Here is a 19,094-nt window from a genome sequence, read left to right on the forward strand (position 1 = left end):
ATAATTTCTAGAGTCCATACCTGGAGCCATAGTGCCAAAGATTTGGACACTGAGGTGAGGCACAGGCAGTTTTGAGGGACACTGAAGTGAGGAAATAGGATGAAGATCATTTAAAGGAAAAAAAAAAATGCTTAAATCAAACATTTAGTTAAATGTCGCGTTGAATTAATGCCTTGCCCTCCCCTGAATTTCTTGCATTTCTTTTATCTCCTCTAAAGCCAGTTTTGAGCTTGTGGAGTAGGAATGTGTTGTCTTTGGATGCTGTGGAAGGTGCTGTGCTGTCTGTTCCTAGTCAGGAGAGAGTGAATGGAGACCTTTGTGGGAGAGACGTACCAGAGGGAGGAGAAGGGAAATCCGGATCCAGGGATAGGATGGCAATGACAGCTCCGTGACATGGAGAGGAGCTGGCAGGGATGCACCTGCCCTTGAAATTCCCACAGGCAGCACAGTTTGCAGCCTCACGTGTAGAACACGGAATCACGGCGCAGCTTGAATTATTTAAGCTCAGCCGCTTGAAGGAAGCTCCTAAAGCAGTAGTGGAAGGGTGTGATTATAATATATAGAAGAGCTTTAATATTTACTATAGAAAAACCTTACACCTTGTTCTTCAAAAGAAAGCCCTGGGAATAATTTGTTATTCCATTTTGTCCGTGGAACAGGAAGGGTGCCAGAGCTATCTGAACAAAGTGACATATGATTGATATTTTACCAGACTCAGCCTTCTGCCACGAAGGAATTGAGTTTGCATTTTGCATATATGAAAAATCAGATGAGCAGGGCTTGTGTGGGTTATTTTTTTAAAACCTTGATTGGCAAAGCTTGTACTCATTCTATAAACACGACTGCGAAAGCTGTCCCGGTATATTTTTGACTTGGTTTTTCAAACTACTTATAGGCATGTTTTAGGGTGTTGTTGGCGTAGCTGTCACATGGCAGCTTTGTATAGAAATTATTTAAAGTTGTAACAGGCAATTTTGTGTAAATGAGTGATATTTAATAGATCTGGTATTTTATAGAACCCGAGAATCCCAGAATGATTTGGGTTGGAAGGGATCTTAAGGATCCTCTCGTTCCACACCCTGCTACAGGCATGGACACCTTCCACTACCCCAGGTTGCTTCAAGCTCTGTCCAGCCTGCTCTGGGCAACCTGGGCCTCCCTGCCCTCACAGGGAAGAATTTCCTCCCAATTTCCTGTCTAATTTTGTGCTCTAGCAGTGGGAAGCCATTCCCTCTTATCCTGGCACTACTTGCTCTTTTTAAAATTCCCTTTCCTTCTTGCTGCTGCTGTTCCCTGGGGTATTTCAGGATTGCAATATCTGTGTAAGCTTCAGCCTTCCCATTTTTCCAAGTGTGCATCTCCCATCCTTTCCCATGTTTCTCTTGCTTAATCTCTGGACTCTGAATGCCTTCATTTAAAGGAAACCTTAGTAACTGGTTCACTGGGGAGTGATGCACCAAAAGCCAAGTGTCAAAGCATCTCTTTCCATCAAATTGTCAGCCTGGAGACAAGCTCAGCCTCATTTCCACCCCCACATCTTTGTACTTACCTGCAGATGCCAAGGAATTCCTTTGCCCTACCTGGGCTTTCCTTGCAGCAGCATGCTTAAGGCTGCTTATCTGTGGTTGTCCATGGGTTGCTGCTGTAGCTGGGAGGCTCCTGTGGGAAGCACGAGTGATGGATGCTGTTTGGGAATTGCCATATGCTCAATCACACTCTAGAATCCATTAATTCCAAGTTTCCTTTTCCTCCTGGTGGATCCCTCCCTAACTTGTTGAAAGGCAAAGAAAATACATCCCCTCTTGAGAGTAGGAAGGTAGTAGTGTTATCCATCTCTGAGCAAATGAAGGCACAGAAACAAATCCTGGTCTCTGATTCCAGTTTTTTCCTGGCTTTGGGGTGGGTTTAAGAGTTTTGGGAAGGCAAGGATAGCTTTGCCTGTGGGTAAGCACAGCTTTTGCATCTCTTTTGCAGAGAGTGAGTATGAAACTGTGGCTGTGCCATTGCCTTTCAAGCTCTGACCCCACTCAAGCCAATTTTGGTGGGATTTGGAAGGCTGCAAAGAGCAGAAGAGGCACCAGAGCTTCCCACAGACACACAGAACAATGCTGCTTTATGTTGGGGTCACAAGCAAAAGGCTTGTGACAGCTCTTGGGGTGGAAATCTGCAGTTCTTCAAGACTGTAGGAGATGGTTTTGCCAGTGTTGATCACATGTGTTCAGTGAAGGCTTTGCTTTCAGAAACTTGGGGTTTGCTTTAATGCAAATACGTACCAGACCCCAGAGCTTTGGGGCTCCAGACTTGATTAGGGTTTGGTGCCCAGTGTTGGAGTCGCTGAGGTCACTTATCAGTCCCTACATTTGTTTTTCATTTCATCATTTCCTGCCTGTTTTTCTCGGTGGCAGCCTGTCACTGGCAACCTTACACAGTGTTGCAGCTTCCTACCATTGGTAAAAGGGAAAGGAAAACCGGTGCTTTTCCGAGAAGGAACGTCCTTTTCTCAGTGTCGCGTTAATTATCCAAACAACCTGCCCTGTTGTTGATTTTGAGGAAATGCCCCATGACTCTCCCCCACGCTTGTACATTGTTCACTTCCACTGGTGTTTTACACTTGTCCCCTTATTTCCTCCCCACTTTTTCATCCCCCATTTCTTTTCACACCCCCCCCCCCCCCCAATTTCTTTTCCCCTTCTTTTTATCCCCCCCCTTCTTTTTCCCCTATTTTTTCCCATTTCCTCTTCCCTGAGAATGCTGCTTGCTGAGGCTGCAGAGAGTGTGAGAACAAGCCAGAGAAATGTAATTTTGGCTTCCCCAGACAGAGTACTGCCACTAGGCAAGATCTGAAACCAGATAACCGAGGCAGAGCCAGACCTTCCCAAGGAGTGAGCCGGGGAGCTCCTCGGGGCTGTTCCCAGCTCTGGCTCCGGGTAGTGCAGGTCAGGCCTGTGCCCAGCTGGATTTGCTCCCTGTGCCTCTGCCGCTGCTTTCGGACACATTGGGCACTCGGGGTGTGAAGCCCCGGGCTCTCATTGCAGTTGTCTGTGATTTATCACGGCCACACACGGGCTGTGAAACTCCCAGCCGGGTGGCTGGAGCACACGCAGGCTTTCGCAATGGGGGGATAATTACGGGCGTTGGAGCAGGGAGTGAAGCAGAGCCCAGCCCAGGACAGCTCCCAGAGATCCTCTTGGCTGTGCCAGAGCTGCCCCACATCCCTTTTTATAAGCCTTTTGGAACCTGTGGAGGCTGCGTGTCCATATGGCTTTCAGGAGCTGCTGGCAATGAATCATAGAATTCTAGAGTGGTTTGAGTTGAAAGGGATCTTAAAGATCCATCTCCCTGCAATGGTTAGGGACACCTTCCACTATTCCAGGTTGCTCCAAGTCTCATCCAACCTGGCCTTGGACACAGGCGGGGATCCAGGGGCAGCCACAGCTGCTCTGGGCAACCTGTGCCAGTGTCTGAGCACCCTCACAGGGAAAAATTTCTTCCCAGTATCCCATTTAACCCTGCTCTGGTACAAGGGTCAGAGCAATGCTGATGAGTGAGAGAAAACAGCCCTTGCTGTAGCCTAATAAGCTCTATATAAACAGTTTCCTCCAGAACATGTAGATGATGGAGCTTTCGGTAGGTCTCAGGAGAAAAATCAGGACTGGACCCTGGGAAGACAAATTGAAGCTTCCAACAGCTACAGATTTCCTGAATGCTTGAGAGGGAGGTGATGTTTCCACTCACAGGACATGCGTGCCATTCAAGGAACTCAGCCTGGGATACCTGATGCTGCTGTGATTTATCCTGATTTCCCATAACTCCTGCAATGCTCCTTTCATGCAGCATGTTCCTTGGAGCACTAGGAATTACTCACCTGCAAAAGCAGCAGGGAGAAAGAAGCCAATCCTCTAGATACTCACAGTTGTTGGGCTGTTGTCACAGCATAAGCTGTTCCAATGGAAATGGATAGGCTTCAAGTAGATGGGGCTGAGAGTCATTGGAGCAGGGCTGTGCGTGGAGAGGAGGATTGGTGTTGTCATAACTCTTTGTGTGTTATTGAAGTGCCAAATGGATTAGGAGCTTTAAAAGCTTTAATTTCTGTGCTTTTGGCATCGTCTCTTGGAACGCGTGCGTCTCCGTAGTGAAGCTCTGGAGAGGAAATGGGGCTTGAAGGGGTAGTCCCAGACTAGTTTCTTCTAATTTCACTTGCAATCAAGTGCTGGAGAGGGAGAGACAGATGCTGCAGCTGCATGATTACAGAACATGCAGCTGTTATCACACTTGCTTCTTTTCCTGCTAATGAGGCATCAACTCTCTCCTGAGTTTGCTGTTTGGGTAATGTTTTTTTTCTAGCATGAAACTAAAAGTGGGTTTAATTTTTCTTTATTCTGATCTGGTTTGGGTTCAGTAGCTGGCAAGATGGTTTTTGAGAACTAGTCTGGTTTGAGGAAGGAGTTGCCAGAGGAGCGTTGCCTGGAGAAGCTGTGGCTGTCGCATGCCTGGAAGTGTTCAAGGCCAGGTTGGACAGGGTTTGGAGCAACTTGGGACAGTGGAAGGTGTCCCTACCTTAGGCAGGGAGTTGGAATGGGATGAGCTTTAAGGTCCCTTCCAATCCAAACCATTTTGTGATTGTATGATAAGGATGCAGCAATTTCAACTAGCTTTAAAATGCTTGGTGGGCTCTGGATGCAGCTGGATAGTCTGAGCTGCTTGGAACTTTCATTTCCAACACCTCAATGTCTTCTCACCGTTAGTCCAGTTCTTCAGCCACAAGCAATGAACGAGTGGTTCTGATTTAAGTATCTTCACTTCCAGTTCTTCACATTGTCTCTCACTTTCTTGGAGACATCTGGGCACAGGCAGCTTTTCTGTGCTTTGTGAAGCAATACAAAGGTGGAGAGAGGATGAAGAGCTCTGCCACTTTTCCCTTCCCAGCTGGCAGGAGCACAATACGTGCTGGAAGGAAGCTCGGCAGGACTCTGATTTTGAGGAATTATGCATTTCACTGTCGGAGGGCTGAGTTTTGAGATGTGTTCAAAAGCTCTTTCTCTGTGTTGTGCTGAGGGAAGAGGAGGAATTGCTGGATCCCAGGTGAGCTGGGAGCAGGAGAATCCCCCTCACAAAGCATTCTGTGCAATGCAGGTGATTGCAGAAGTGTGGAAGAACCTCTGAGTAGTCCCAAATACCAAGGATAGATTGTGTTCCATAAGTGCTGGCAATGAATCATAGAATCATGGAGTGGTTTAGGTTGGAAGGGATCTGAAACCTCAAACAGTTCCACCCCCTGCAGGGACACCTTCCACTATCCAAGGTTGCTCCAACCCCCATCCAACCTGGCCTTGGACCCTGCCAGGGATGGGGCAGCCACAGCTTCTCTGGGCAACCTGTGCCAGGGTCTCACCACCCTCCCAGGGAATTTATTCCTAATATGCCATCTAACCCAGCCCTCTGTCAGGGTGGAGCCATTCCCCCCTTGTTCTGTCACTCCAGGCCCTTGTTCAAAGCCCCTCTCCAACTTTGCTGTAGTCCCCTTAAACTACTGGAATGGACAATCATGTCACCTCAAAGCTTCTCCAGGCTGCACAGTCCCAGTTCTCTTACACCCCCTTCCCTCAGTCCCTCCAAGCCTTTTCCTAACTCTAAAGCATCTATGGCATGAACAGTCACAGCTACAGCACCCAGTTTTTAGCAGTTATTCCAACTTATTTGAGCATGAACCCCATCCCAGGATGTGTGGTGTCAGGTCAAGTGAGGGTACTGCCTGTGGAAACCTGAGAGGAACAAGGTGCCTTATGCTGGGTTTAAGGCAAACCATGGCTTTTTTTATTTTGGGATTTTCACCTCTGCCAGAGGCTGAGTCTCTCAGTAGGGACGGTAGAAAATGGGATGAAAGTTGCAAGGAAGCTGCTGGTCCATAAAGCCTGGGAAGAGTTGTCCTCCCCAGGGCATGTTCTGCAGGATACCTCTTCTGCCTCTGCCATACCCTGCTCTGCCTGATCTATTTTTTAAACTGTAGTCCCCTTCCAAATTCCAGAGATTACATGTGGTCAGTTTAGCCTCTAGTGCAAGAAGAATTCAGTTCTGAAGGAAATTCTGTCTGACTTCATCCTCCTAATTCGCAGAGCTTGATTTTCCAATAAGAAAGATGTGACATATATAAATGTTTGTTCCCCACCAAGCTCTCCTCCTGGGGCACCAGCCATGAGATATACCCTGTTTAACGGGCTGGAGGTACTCAGTCACCCCAAAACACATTGCCAAGACCATGACATCTAGAAAAGCACCGTGCAAACCCCAGTGGGTTTTAATTCCCGAATTTCCCTTAGTTAATGCATATATAAGTAAGGCAATTAAAACACATCGGGCTTATTTCAAATAGATAATCTAATTATCAGCTTGATTAAACCATATCAAATGAACAGCTCTTGTAATTCGGGAGCTTTGTTCTAATCACTGCCAAAGCAGTAGGAGCTTTAATTAAAAGCCTCAAAAGTGGCAGACCAGTGTCAATTGAGGGGAGTTACATCCCGAATCCTGATTGCAGGGAAGAGCAAACCCATCCTATGTGGATGCTGATAAAAATATCAGCTCTTTGCTGCCAATAAATGGAATTTGACTATTTTGTAAATACCACTGAATGAAAGTAATCGTCCTTTGCTGCTGTTTCTGATGCTCAGAGACATACTTCATTAAATCTATTCCACTATCGCACATTTACACTGACATTTTTAATGTCCATAGGTTGGTATTACCCAGCCATATCCTGTCTCAGCCTTGGACCTACAGCTTATGCTAACATGTGCTCCTTCTGACTGCAGAATTCCTTAATTAAAAATTGGGTGTTGGATAACTCAGGAAGTCCAGGCTTCTTTTTCCTGCCATGAATGTATCTTTAGGGCTTCTCTGCCCATCTTGATTTGGTGTTCAGTGCCCACAACTTTTATAAAACACAACTACGGGGAATGACAAGAGCAGCAGGCAGCCAGGTTCCAACCTGCACAGGGTTTTGCATGTATTTAATTTATTAATGTTGGCAGGTCTCTGCTTAATAGCCCAAGTTTTCTTTTTACCTGAGTAGGTGGACTTTTTGTTTTTCTTTTGCCTAATTGTCTCAGAAAATGATACTGGAATAACCTGCCTGTATCAACATGCAGGCAGTTACAGACCGGGAGTTATTTCTTCTCTGTGCCCTAGACCAGCCTTCAGATTTTGGAGATTTGATGAGAATTTGTGAGGTGTTAGGAACAGCATCAGTGGAAGAGGGAGCTGGGTGAACAGCTCTCTGTCCGGACCCAGCTTTCCCCAGCTGCTGTGGCATTTGCCATCACCACCTTGCTTTTAATTACTGTCATGTTCCAAGGCTTAATATTAAACCACATCTAATTGCATCCTGTCTCTTAATTGGCTTAACCAGCCATCACCCAAATAGACTCTGCTGTCTAGAAACAAGCTTCCCCAAATATTTCCTAATTGGCAGTTGGTGCTTTGTGAGGAGATGGGACCCTCTCAGCGATATTAATAGATGTTTTCTCCCGTTCGTTCCCAGGACTGGACATTGATCCTATGACGCATGCCCGGAAAAAACAACTTTTCCTTCTGAAACATCCAGCTGGTTCTGCTGGCCAACAGAACAGCAGGAGGATGGACAGGGCCAACGCAGAGCAGCGGGACGGAGATGCCTCGGAGGCTCCAAACTGTCCCAGTGGGTTTGTAGGGAATAACAAAAGCAAGAGTTTGCGTGAAGTGCGAAAGACGTACCCGCTGCGGAGGCGGCTGCTCCCCTCCGTGAGCAAAAAGACCTGCAAGGTGCTCCTCACTAGGCTGGAGGATGTGGCTGGCTCTCTGTCCAAACAGACCCCGAGCTGTAAAAAAAAGCACCTTCCCAGCTGGGTTGAGGGTTTGGGATCTGCTTTGTTCTCGGAACAAGTTCAGCCTGTGGGAGCGGGCAAGAGTGAGTCATCTGGGGAGAAGTGCACAGTAAGTTATCCCGGGCAGGAGCAGGACTTTGATCCTGCTCCCTCGGAGCCCAGGAAGCGCCGGCTGGCCTCGCTGAACGCCGAGGCGGTGAACAACCTGCTGTTCGAACGGGATGATGGCTTGTTAGCCAGCAGGCGCTTCCGCAGGGACTCTGGGAAGGCTGCTGGGGACTGTACCCTCAAGGGCTTGCAGTGCAAAGCCGGTGACAACTGGCCTGCCCTGGAAAAACCGGCTGTGAAAACGGGGAAAGGAAAAAGCCGGCATGAGCCCAGTCAGAAATGCAATAGCTGCGAGCATTCGCTGGATGAGGTCTTTGATGATGGGGCAAAGAGGGAGGATGGTGCCGTCTCCTACCATCCCACCCCAAAGAGACTGGCCAGCCTGAACGCCGTGGCTTTCCTGAAGCTGACCCACGAGAAAGACCAACCCCTGAAACAGAGGAATAAATCGGACGGAGAGGGCAAGTCCGAGAACCACTGTTCAAAATCTACACTCAAATGGGCCAAAGCTGGACGGAAGAACTGTGTCAAATCCAAGAAGGAAGTGGCTAGCTTAAAAATGGATGGGCAGCATGGCTGGCAAGGCCAGACCCTGGGCACGTTTGGGAAAGGGGAGCAGCGGGACTCTTCCAGGCACTATGGGACGACAGAGCCTGTCCCCTATGAGTCACTGTCTGGCTCCTATGCCAGCACGGAGGGCTTCTACCACAGACTGCCTTTGCTCATGGGAGGTCAAGCTTCCATGAAGCCGGAGTATGGAAGACCCGGAGAGAAATCCCCAACCCCCAAACAGGAATTTCATCAGCCTTCCTTTCCCGTGCAGCAGTTCCCTCCCTTGCCTGTGCCCGGGAATCACGCGGATTGTGGATGTCTCTATGAATCCTCAGATCTGACTCCGTTGAACGGGTTTTATGTTTATTATGGCCAAAGTGGATACAGTGGCTATTCCCCCTGCTCCGTTTATCCCAAGGACGAGCTGTCGCAGGCTGCCACCTGTGAGGGGCTCCTGGTATCTTCCGGTTCCTTGCCATCAGGTGCTCATCTCCAGCCCCTGCACTGGTGCAGCTCTCCGTACTGCTGCGGGGAGGGAGCGGCCGTGAGCAGCTACAGCGTCTGCGGCGTGGTGCATGTGCCGGAGGGCAGGATCGGCGGCGTGCACGCGGGACGGAGCAGCTATCCCTACAAAATGCCTTTTGCAGCAGGTAAGGGCCAAAGTGCACTCAAATCCCGGGGCCGGCGTTCCTGGGAGAAGAGGGTGGCTCGGCGCAGTGCCTGCTTGCCTGGAGCTGGTTCCTTCTGCGAGCGGTTCTCAGCTCCACAGCCGAGCTGTGAGCTGCGGCTTGGAAGGGATCCGCCTTCCACCTCCCCTTCCCCCGTTTTTAGCCCGGAGGGTTTTTCCCACTGAAAGGTCTCGTTGGTATGGAAAGCAAAGAATCGGTGAAAGGATTTGGCCAGCAAGAAGTTGACTCACGGCTTGTCACGCTGGAGCTAATGCTGAGCTTTGATCTGTGTAAAACGAGCAGGGTTCAGTTCCTGCACGCCATCCCCACTGTGCTGTTCCTAGCGGAGGGTCGGGAGCACACCAGGATGAGTTACTCCTCCCATCCCAAAACCTGGCTGTGGGGGCTGAGGCATCCTCACAGAGCATGTGGAGAAGCAGGCATTGCCTCTGCTGTTGGACTCTTGTGGTGCCAGCTGGGGACTGCAGGCTTTTTGGATTCCGTGGATCGATCAGAGCTGGCAGGGCTGTATAGGGAGTTTCACTGTGGTGGTCTGAGTGCCAGGTGCACTGTTAGTTTGGGAATTCTTGATGCCATCTTTGCTCTCCGTGTCTGACATTGAAGCACTGGTATGAGGAGAGGTGAGGGGTTATAGAAACGTCATGACCTGCCTGGCTGTCCTCTGTCCCCGCCTGCTTTTCAGACTTCCTGCTTTATCTTGGAGCTTTGCCTCTGCCACTGAAAAACACCTTTTTAAATATTTAAAAGTGGAGTGATGTGTGGGGGTTATCAGGTACCAGTACTGTGTGTAAAGCCATCAGGCTGGACAGTGCTGCAAACACTTGGTCTGTAGAGGAGGCTGCTCTCCAGCTGCTGGGAGTGCCAGCATGGGATCTTTCCACTAACTAGCCACGTGTTCCAGCCAAGAGCTAGCATGACTTACCCACTGAGAACAGATTTTCAGGTAGGTGGATGGAGTTTTGGTTCAAGCAAGGCTTTGTCATCTTCCGTTGTAGGAAGCTGCTGTAACTCAGGAGCGTTTGGTTGAAGTGTAATTTCTGTTTTCCCGAAATATCCCCGCTGTCATGGTGCTGCTTCCTACGGCAGCAGCCAGACAGGGCTCACTGGTGGCTTCAGAGCTCTTGAAAGTGGAATGCTCACAAGGCAACCAGCTCAGCAGTGTGTTCTTGCCTGACAGTTTCTGTGTAGTGCCCTGAGGTCATACCAGTCTGCTTTGTTCCTCAGCTTTTGCACGCTGGTGCCTCTGATTTTGTGCAGCCAGAAGGATGCAGGCAGTGCAGACTGAGTATTTTCCTGAGCTCAGCCCTCCCTGTGGATTCAGTGATTCCTTCTGGTGCTGGCAAGGGCAGCAGCAGTTCCAGGAGTAGGTATTTGCTAGCGTGTCACCCTGCTACTGAGTTCTCCCTTGCTGTGATTTTCTTCCTGGGAGCAACTTGGATTTAAAAATCTATAACACCAGAATCATTGAGATTTTGGTTTGTGGATTGAAGCATATAAGGAGGTCTCAGAGAATATTGGCAGGGCCTTAGGCTTAGGGATTGATTTTTATCTAATTATGCACCTCTGAAATATTTTCCTTCTCTAGGGTGGGGCATTTTAGTGAACTGAAGGAGCACTTTATCTGCAAGCAGCAGGCTCCCGACAGAAGGGCATCCAGCCTGACATGCCGACTGCTGCATGCTACATCTGTCTGATTTGGTGTCTTCCAGGTGTTTATAGGGAAATATCAGTGTCTGTGTGGTACAAATCTGGGGACTGGGCTGTGATCTTGGGTGGTGGTTGGGCAGTGTGGAAGCAGAGTGGTGAGAAGGAGCTGGGACAGGCTGTGAGAGCTGCTTTAGTTCCAGTGCCATCAGAGAGGCTGGAAGTGTGTGTGACCAAGGAAGGAGTGCCAGGGGTGCCACCAAGACCAGCTCTGCACCAGGGCTCTGACGTTCAGTAGAGATCTCTGTGAAGCTTCATCCTGCTCTAGCTCAAGCTTAAAAGCTGCATTTGTAAGTAAAGTACCTGAGAGGTGATTTCTTGCTTTATGTGTCCTGTGCCTTCCAGTGCCTGCATCCTGATGTCCGGACCTTCTTGGGGATTCCTGTGGCATTTGCTACTTGGTGTTGATTTGATTAATTGTTTTATTGATCAGTGATGATGATGATCTGTGACATCCTTCACACTCACAGCTCCACAGTAGCTCGGCTGCAGCCCTTGGGGAGCGTAAGGTGGGAGGCAGGAGAGAACAACTTCCTGTCTCTGCAAGGGGTCCCAAGCAGTTCTTTGGCTGGAGCTGAGTGGCTTTGGATGGAATTTTCCCTTCAGATTTGTACACTCTGGTCTGAGGCATCTCCTGGAGCCTGACTGGAGCTGTCCTTTGGTCACTCCAAAAAGCACAGTCTCAGGTTTAGAGAACAGGACTGCATCATATACTGTCCAGGAGCTCTTTTCCTGCTGATAGGGCATAGTTACAACTGGTTTTTGCACTGACCTGGGTTGAGGCTTGTTTGTGACTCCTGAGTGGAGCAAGGAATTTCTGGGATGCTCTGAGAGGCAGCATCAGCCAAATTCCAACCTGCTGAGGTTCCCGTGTCTGCTGCAGGGACATGGTTTTGCTGAGGGTGCAGCATCTTGTAGTTGTGTTCCACCTTGTTTCATCTTTCTGGACTTAATTTGGAGAATCTTCTCTATTTTCCCTGATTAGTAGAATTTGGCTTTCTGAAAGAAGCTGGCTGCTTTTGGCAGTGTGATTTAATCCTTCCCATTGTTTCGATAAGCCTTTTATTTCTTTTATGCATATTGACAGGCTGGAACTGCTTTGGACACTGGCCAGCCTTGTGTGTATTCCTGGCTGGCATTACTGGGGATTCAGATGGGTTTGTTGTGGTGCAGTGTCATCGGCGGAGCACCGGAACACGCAGGCTCGGAAATGGCTTTGCTTTTACAATCCAGTGACAGTGCAGAATGAAATTACAGCCTGGAGAGTCTTTACAGCTGTAATGCAATAAAGGGGATTTCGGGCAAAAGCGGCCGTGGTGTGGGACAGTCCCGGCTATGTATGCTTTATGTTCCAGATGAGATCCATGACTCATTTCTTCCCTTCCCTTAGAAGGCTGCAAGTCTCTGGACCAGCTGAACCTCACAATCCCAGTGGCAGGACACCCCGCGTCGCCTGCCCACCCGCTCTCAGGATGTCCCGTGCCCAGCGTGCCGCCGGCTGCAGAGCCCGTTCCTCACCTGCAGACCCCCAACTCTGACCCTCAGACCATGGCCCGAGAATGTCCTCAGAGCTCCAAGCCTCCCAGCGGCTCCAAGTCTGGGCTGAGGAATACTCCGGGCTGCCTGCACGCCTCCAACAGCAAAGCGGCAGGAGGCCATTCCCACCCCAAGCAGCAGCGGATCAGCCGGCGCAGAGCCACCAACGGCTGGATCCCTGTGGGCACGGCCTGTGAGAAGGCTGTCTACGTTGTGGTAGGTGTCTGAGGGCTGGGTCTGGGTGGGAACAGCTGCCATGAAGGCCTGGGAGTCGTGGGGCTCACTTCTGGCTGGAAATGGTCACTAGGTGCTGTTTCGGTGAAATTCCGATAGGAGCAGAGGCGCTGCTGGCTCTGTTGTCTGTGTGCCCTGGTGTTACCTTGCACGGTGTGGTTTGGGAGGGGAGGAGAACCTGCTGCTCCTGTGCTGGCCTCAGCTGAAAGGTGACGGATCCTCCCAGCTCTGGCATGTACAAGGGTGGCACCTGAGGCACGTGGGAGTCTATCCTATGCTCCAGCTGATTGCTCCTGGGTAGGTCAAACCTGTCTGAGAAGCGGAGGGTTGTTGTAGCCTCAGTTATGAGGAGCAGGTCTAGAGGCAGCTCTTGTAAGGTGGCTCTCACTTAGGGTGTCTATTAGCCCCACAAGGTTCTCTCAGAGCACAGAGGATTGAAACAGTATGAAGGCTCCCCAATGGAATTTTTCTAGCACCCAAAATCCCCTTTCTTGTAACTTGTCACGGTGGCACAGCCGGTTGTTCCTCCAGGGATTTCCTGTCTGTAGTTTCCCATTTGTTGCATTCAGGGACAGAGACTGGTTCCTGTAAGATGGGAGATTTCCTGCCAGAGAATTCAATTAGCTCCAGTCAAGTCCACTTCAATTGCGAGAGAAGGCAATATCCTTCATCTTATTAAAGCATAAGAGCTTGAAATGGGCCTCACGTGGTGTCTGGGAAGGTGGGACAAGGCATTGCTGTGCAGTAGATGTCAGGAGGAAGGAGGGCCATGGTCCAGGCAGGATCTGTGCTGCTGATTGGTGTGGTGGCACAACCTCGGGCTACTGAGAGCAGCAGCCAGGGCAGGTTTTGGAGCTTTAGCCATTGGGACTGTGTCCAGGTGCCAAGGACTATGCCAGAATGAAACCTGTCAAGGCCAGGGACTGGCCTTGTGCATCCATCCCTCAGGCTGTCACACCCCAAAGGAGCAGCGAGGCGTTAATCTCCTGAAGATGCTTCAAATCCTGCCTGGGAGATCTGGCAGGAGGTTAAACCATCCTGCTCAGGCCTTCTGAAATGAAACTGAGAGCAAAAGCAAACTAAAAACTCCTGGTTCATAGTCGCAAAAGTGATTATTTTGTACTGTCAGAGGGTAGAAAGGAATCATTGGCAGTCCTGCTAAGGAAGGTTTTGTGCCACGGCCTCCCTGCCACTCCCTGCCCTGCTTATGTCAAATATTTCATGTTTTATTGTTTTTTTACCATATTTGTATCAGAGAAACAGCGTTCAAAACGCACCTAGTTTTTGGTGCCTTTGAATGGGAAGGAAAAACAAACCTCCAGGTGAGCAGGTGGAAAGGTGATTCTCCTGGAGACTGTGGTTTTGCATGCAGAATGGAAGGAGCGAGTGTTTTTTAATTTGAAGTAAGAGTATTAATTTCAGCAATTAGGGCTTTTGTGAGATGTGCTGTCCCCCTGGTGAGCCGCTTCATTCTCACTATGGAGGAGAACCACAAAGTCACCCTTTGCCCATTCACTGGGTTTGTTCTTGTTCCTGTGTGTGCAGAACGAGCCGGAGCCGGCCATGCGCAAGAGCTACCAGGCTGTGGAGAGGGACGGGGAGATCATCCGGGTGCGGGACACCGTGCTCCTCAAATCCGGGCCCCGCAAGAAATCCATGCCCTACGTCGCCAAGATCTCTGCACTCTGGGAGGACCCCAAGACAGGTACTGTGCCAGGAGAGTCTGTGTGTGTGTGTGTGTGTGTGTGTATGTGCTCAAAAGGGATGCATCTCAGGAGAGCAGCAGGCTGGTTAGGGTACCAGGGTGGTGGAGAGGAGATTAGCGCCGTGGCTTCCATTTGGATTGTTGCAGGAATTGAAATGCTTCTTAATCACTCGTCTGGGGCTGATAAATGGAAATCTTCCTGGATGTGAATGCGTGTAATATTTGCCAAGTGCCCGTCTTAGCAGCCCTCTCCCGTATTATTTCATTGCTCAAACGTCAGGGGAGCTGCTGTTTGCTCCAATCCAACATCTGGTCTGGGAGCTGGTGGGAACAGGGCTCTTCTGTAGCAGCTCTGATGGACCCCAGCAGAGCTGGGGATGGGGGTTGTGGGGACTTAGGGTGAGGTCTTAAGCCAGGGATGCTGAGCCAAATGTTTTAAAGTAGAGGTTGTGCTTAAAAAGGGGGGAAAGAATCCCCAAAAATTCTGTGTAAAAGATATAAATCGAGGTGTGGTGAGGCCCATTGTGGTTGTGTCAGTGCAGCAGCAATTCTGCCCTGAACCTGGGAATCAATGCTGCAAGTTTCCACCTTTGGACGAGCATCTTTCCCAGCTTGTGTGCTGGATGGAGTCTTTTTTCAGATGCAAACATTAGATTTTTGAATCTTTGGAGAGTTTTTTGTGCCTTCTTTGGGATGTTGTAACCTGAGTAGAAGGAGGTGAATGTGTAGTGGAAAAGCAACATGACCAACTCCATGCAGCTTCTTGCTGTAACAAAAGGACACCTAGTTCAGCATGAAATATTTATCAGCCACAGCTGCCTCTCCGTGAGCGCTGTGGGAATGAAGGGGATGGAGCAGCAGGAGGAACCTGGAGAAGGCTGAGGCTTGACTTGTTTTAATCCCTGTTGTTGCAGGGGAGCTGATGATGAGTCTCCTGTGGTATTACAGACCAGAGCACACTCAGGGAGGCCGCAACCCCAGCATGCACCAGGTGAGTCCTGATCGGAGCAGGGCATCCCGGGCTCCTGCAGGAAGAGGGGGCTGCCCCCAATATCTCCCTGCATTCCTGGGTGGCCTCAAGCTGAGTACAGCAAAGCATTCTTGGCTGTGATGCAGCTGTTGCCAGATGTGTTGAGTGATAGTGTCCTGCAGTTGGGCTTTTCCCCCAGATTTATTGTCCTGTGGAGAAACTCTGGGCTCTTACAAACGCTGCTGAGTTCCTTACGTGGAGGCTCTAACAGAAACTGAGTGTTGATGTTTATCCCTTTAATCGGAGAGAATTCCACATATTAAGTAAAAAGTAATTTTGACTGTTACCTTAAGAATAAAGAAGAATAAGTTTATACTGAATCAAGATCAGACACCTTTCCAAAAGCATCTTCTAATTCCTACAGGACTGCAGAGCCTGATGCAAAGCTCCTGCTGCCATTTTGCAGGAAACTGGAGTGCCTGTGTCATGTGCTGCCTTTTAATAAAACCCTTAATCTGCTTCTTAAACTCTAAAAACGTGCTAGCTTTGTACTAAAAAACGTGGATGCATCATCCTTGCCCTGCATAGATTTATGGTGATAACTAAAGTCTGACTTGAGGATGCTGTGCCAGGATAATAGAGTTGCTTTTTAAAGAAAAAAATGTGTGAATCACTGTAACTTCACGCCTTGCTCTGCTTTGCATGGGCTTGTGTTGGGTGACAGAACAAGCTGGTTTTAACTGGGAATGAGGATTTCACTGCTGTGTTCAGCCCAATTTTAAACACTTGGTGCTTTCTTAATTTCTGTTACTTTTTTAAATTAAAAGGGAGGGAGGGTTTGAGAGCAGGACTCAGGAGGAGCCAGGGAATTGTAACTGCCTTGCTTGCAGGGCACAGGTGAGTTTCTAAACCAAAATGTGGCACTTTATAGATGGAAGGTGAGTGTATCCAGTTGCATTTCACTCCAGGGAGAATGCCGGGAGGAATTAACCCGCAAACCCACTTAAATTACACAGTTCTTGAAACAAGAGAGAGCTTGGGTTGAGGGCTGGGCCAGGCTTGCCAGGGTGACTCAGGTAGTTTTAACTCAAGGAGTAAACCAGAACCCCAAGGTGCAGAGAAGGCAGGTGTGGCATTCCCAGTATCCCTGATCAACCCTGTCCACAGACGTTCACCCTTTTGTGAGTTTTCCCTTCCAGCAAAGCAGAAATGGAGCCTGCAGGAAATGCTTCCGGACTTGTGCAGGGCATCCATGTTCCCAGAGATTATCTCTGCTGATCTAACCATACCTGAAATTCTTCTCAGTGCCTCCATCCAGGTTACACTGGGTGTAACCAATCCTGCCTGCTGCAGAGCCAAGTTCCCTAAATTACCCTGTGAAAAATTGGAGAGAAGTTTGCCAATAGAGGTTGTGGCTGCTCTTCCTTGGATGTCTTCAAGGCCAGGTTGGATGGGGCTTGAAGCAACCTGGTCTAGTGGAAGGTGTCCCTGCCCATGGCAGGGGGTGGAATGAGATAATCCTTAAGGTCCCTAACAACCCAAAGCATTCCAGGGTTCTATTCCATAATTCTGAAAATGGCTATTGCTACTTCTCTCACTAAGCCAGCCTTTTCAATTGAATTGGGATGTGGAAGTGATTGGACAAGAAGGGTTTCCTTAAGTTTTGATATAAAGATGGATTAGAGAATCCAGGAGGAAAGGGGAGACCAAGGGATGCAGCCAGCCATGGCCTTGCTGCTGAAGAGCTTTGTGGCATTGGAAATTGATGTGAGATTGGGGCACTGGGTCTCACAACATGTGCTGGGCAGGGTCAAGTGGTGGGAGAATCACTGCTTTGCTCACTGTTGCTGGATAAAAATGTGGTGCACAGAGCACGTGGCAGGTGCCTGGGTTATGTGGGACACTGGCTCGGAAGAGTATTCACCGTGGGCATGCTTTGGTGACTCCACCTTAAGGTGATGGGTGAAGGTGCAGAGCTCACCTTTCCCTCTCTGGGTGGGTAAGGGTGTGGAGCTGGCCGTGCCTCCCGGGGCTCGGGGCCAGCTGGGTGACCTGTCCCCTCCCCTCCTCGCACAGAATGAGATCTTCGCCTCGCGGCACCAGGACGAGAACAGCGTCGCCTGCATCGAGGAGAAATGCTACGTCCTGACCTTCGCAGAGTACTGCAGGTAGGTGGAGCTCTGAACCTGCTGCACTTCCCAAACGTCCCCCTGCCTCCAGCCTCTCTCACCCTTTCCACCCAGCCCAGCTGTCCCAGCGCTGCGGGCTTTGCTGTGGCTGGAGCTGGGGTAGTGACACTTGCATTGCTGCAGGCTGGGGGCTTCCCCCGCTCCAGATCCATTACATGTCTGGATTCTGTAGGATCATGGAATTGTTTGGGTTGGAAAAGACCCTTAAGACCATCGAGTCTAGCTGTTCCCCTGGAACTGCCAAGGCCACCACTGGCCCATGTCCCCAAGTGCCACATCCACACAGCTTTTAAATCCCTCAAGGAATGGTCACTCCACCACTGCCTGACCACCGTTTCCCTGCAGGATTTTTCCCAGCATCCAACCTAAACCTCCCCTGGTGCAACTTGAGGCTGCTTTCTCTCAACCTGTCCCTTGTTCCCTGGGAGCAGAGCCTGATGGTCTCTGGATGTACCCTCTTGTCAGGGAGTTGTGGAGAGCCAGAAAATCCCCCATGAGCCTCCTTTCTCTAGGCTGAGCCCCCTCAGCCACTCCTGGTGCTCCAAGCCCTTCCCCAACCTCCTGTGCTCCTCTCAAGGGACTTCCAAATACTGATGCTTGCATGACCACTGCCTGTGGTTTCAAGGGAGACAGGAACAGGCGTGCAGGAAAATGTGGAGCTTGGAGCTAAAAACTGAGTGAGCTAGGAAGAGATCTTATATATCCATTCGTTGTGAGACATGGGTGCCAGACTACCAAAAAACCTGCTGATACAAGTTGCCAGTGTTTGTGCTGGACACCAGATCCTGGGGTTTTGGCAGCAGCACCCCTTGGAGCAGTGAATCTGGCTGTTATAGTTGAGCTCTTGCTGATTGAATTGCAGCTTTGCCAGTAAGAACTTCCCAGCATCCATATTCCAGCCTGCCGTCCTGTGATGGATACATAGGGCTGAAGGAGAATAGGGATTGAATGGTCACAGACCCATAATGCAAACCAGTGCTTTAAATCTCCTCAGTTTTGCTGGGTTCATCTCATGGTCAGTGCAGCCCTGCCCCAGAGGGTGTGCCTGAGGCCTCCTCCTCAGCCTGCTCCTTGCTCAGGGCTCTGCTCTTGGAATTTCTAAAAACAAACTGGTGTATACAAACTCTTTGGAAGCTGAGTTTTGATCTTTCTTTTGAGGACACTAAAACAAAAACCCCAAACAAACAAAAAAAAATACCAACCTAACCCAACAATAACAAACCAAACGAAATCCCCCATCCCCAAGCTTTGGATCAAAGCAGTTCCTTTCTATTCTAACACCCCAGTCTTCTGGAACAGCTATGGGCAGGAATTTTTTCATGGTCTTGTGGGTCAGGTCACTTTTGAGAGATGTTCCCTGAAGGAATCCTGAATTCTTTGATTTCCTAAAGATCAGTGCAAAAGCATTTATTAAGGGCTAACTAACAAAAACGAGGCCAAAGCAGTAAAAACAAGGTGGTTAATTGGTATAATCTTTGGTGCTATACGATATCCACTTGTGTTGCTTCCTGCAGGAGTTCTCTTTGAAAAAAGCTTTGTCCACATTCC

At 49.5% G+C, this 19,094-nt stretch overlaps 1 protein-coding gene across 1 annotated transcript in view; it reads left to right on the top strand.

Moving 5' to 3' along the window:
• BAHD1 (bromo adjacent homology domain containing 1) overlaps positions 1-19,094 on the top strand; it is a 32,155-nt gene that overhangs the window by 12,230 nt on the left and 831 nt on the right. Inside the window, exons 2-6 of the mRNA XM_062495120.1 lie at positions 7,538-9,169; positions 12,303-12,664; positions 14,228-14,387; positions 15,302-15,378; positions 17,434-17,525. Coding sequence (XP_062351104.1) covers positions 7,555-9,169; positions 12,303-12,664; positions 14,228-14,387; positions 15,302-15,378; positions 17,434-17,525 — 2,306 coding nt within the window. The 5' untranslated portion in view covers positions 7,538-7,554. The remainder of the gene's footprint in view (positions 1-7,537; positions 9,170-12,302; positions 12,665-14,227; positions 14,388-15,301; positions 15,379-17,433; positions 17,526-19,094) is intronic.

Source organism: Cinclus cinclus, chromosome 6 (genome assembly GCF_963662255.1).
Source record: "Cinclus cinclus chromosome 6, bCinCin1.1, whole genome shotgun sequence".
Lineage (NCBI taxonomy): Eukaryota > Metazoa > Chordata > Aves > Passeriformes > Cinclidae > Cinclus > Cinclus cinclus.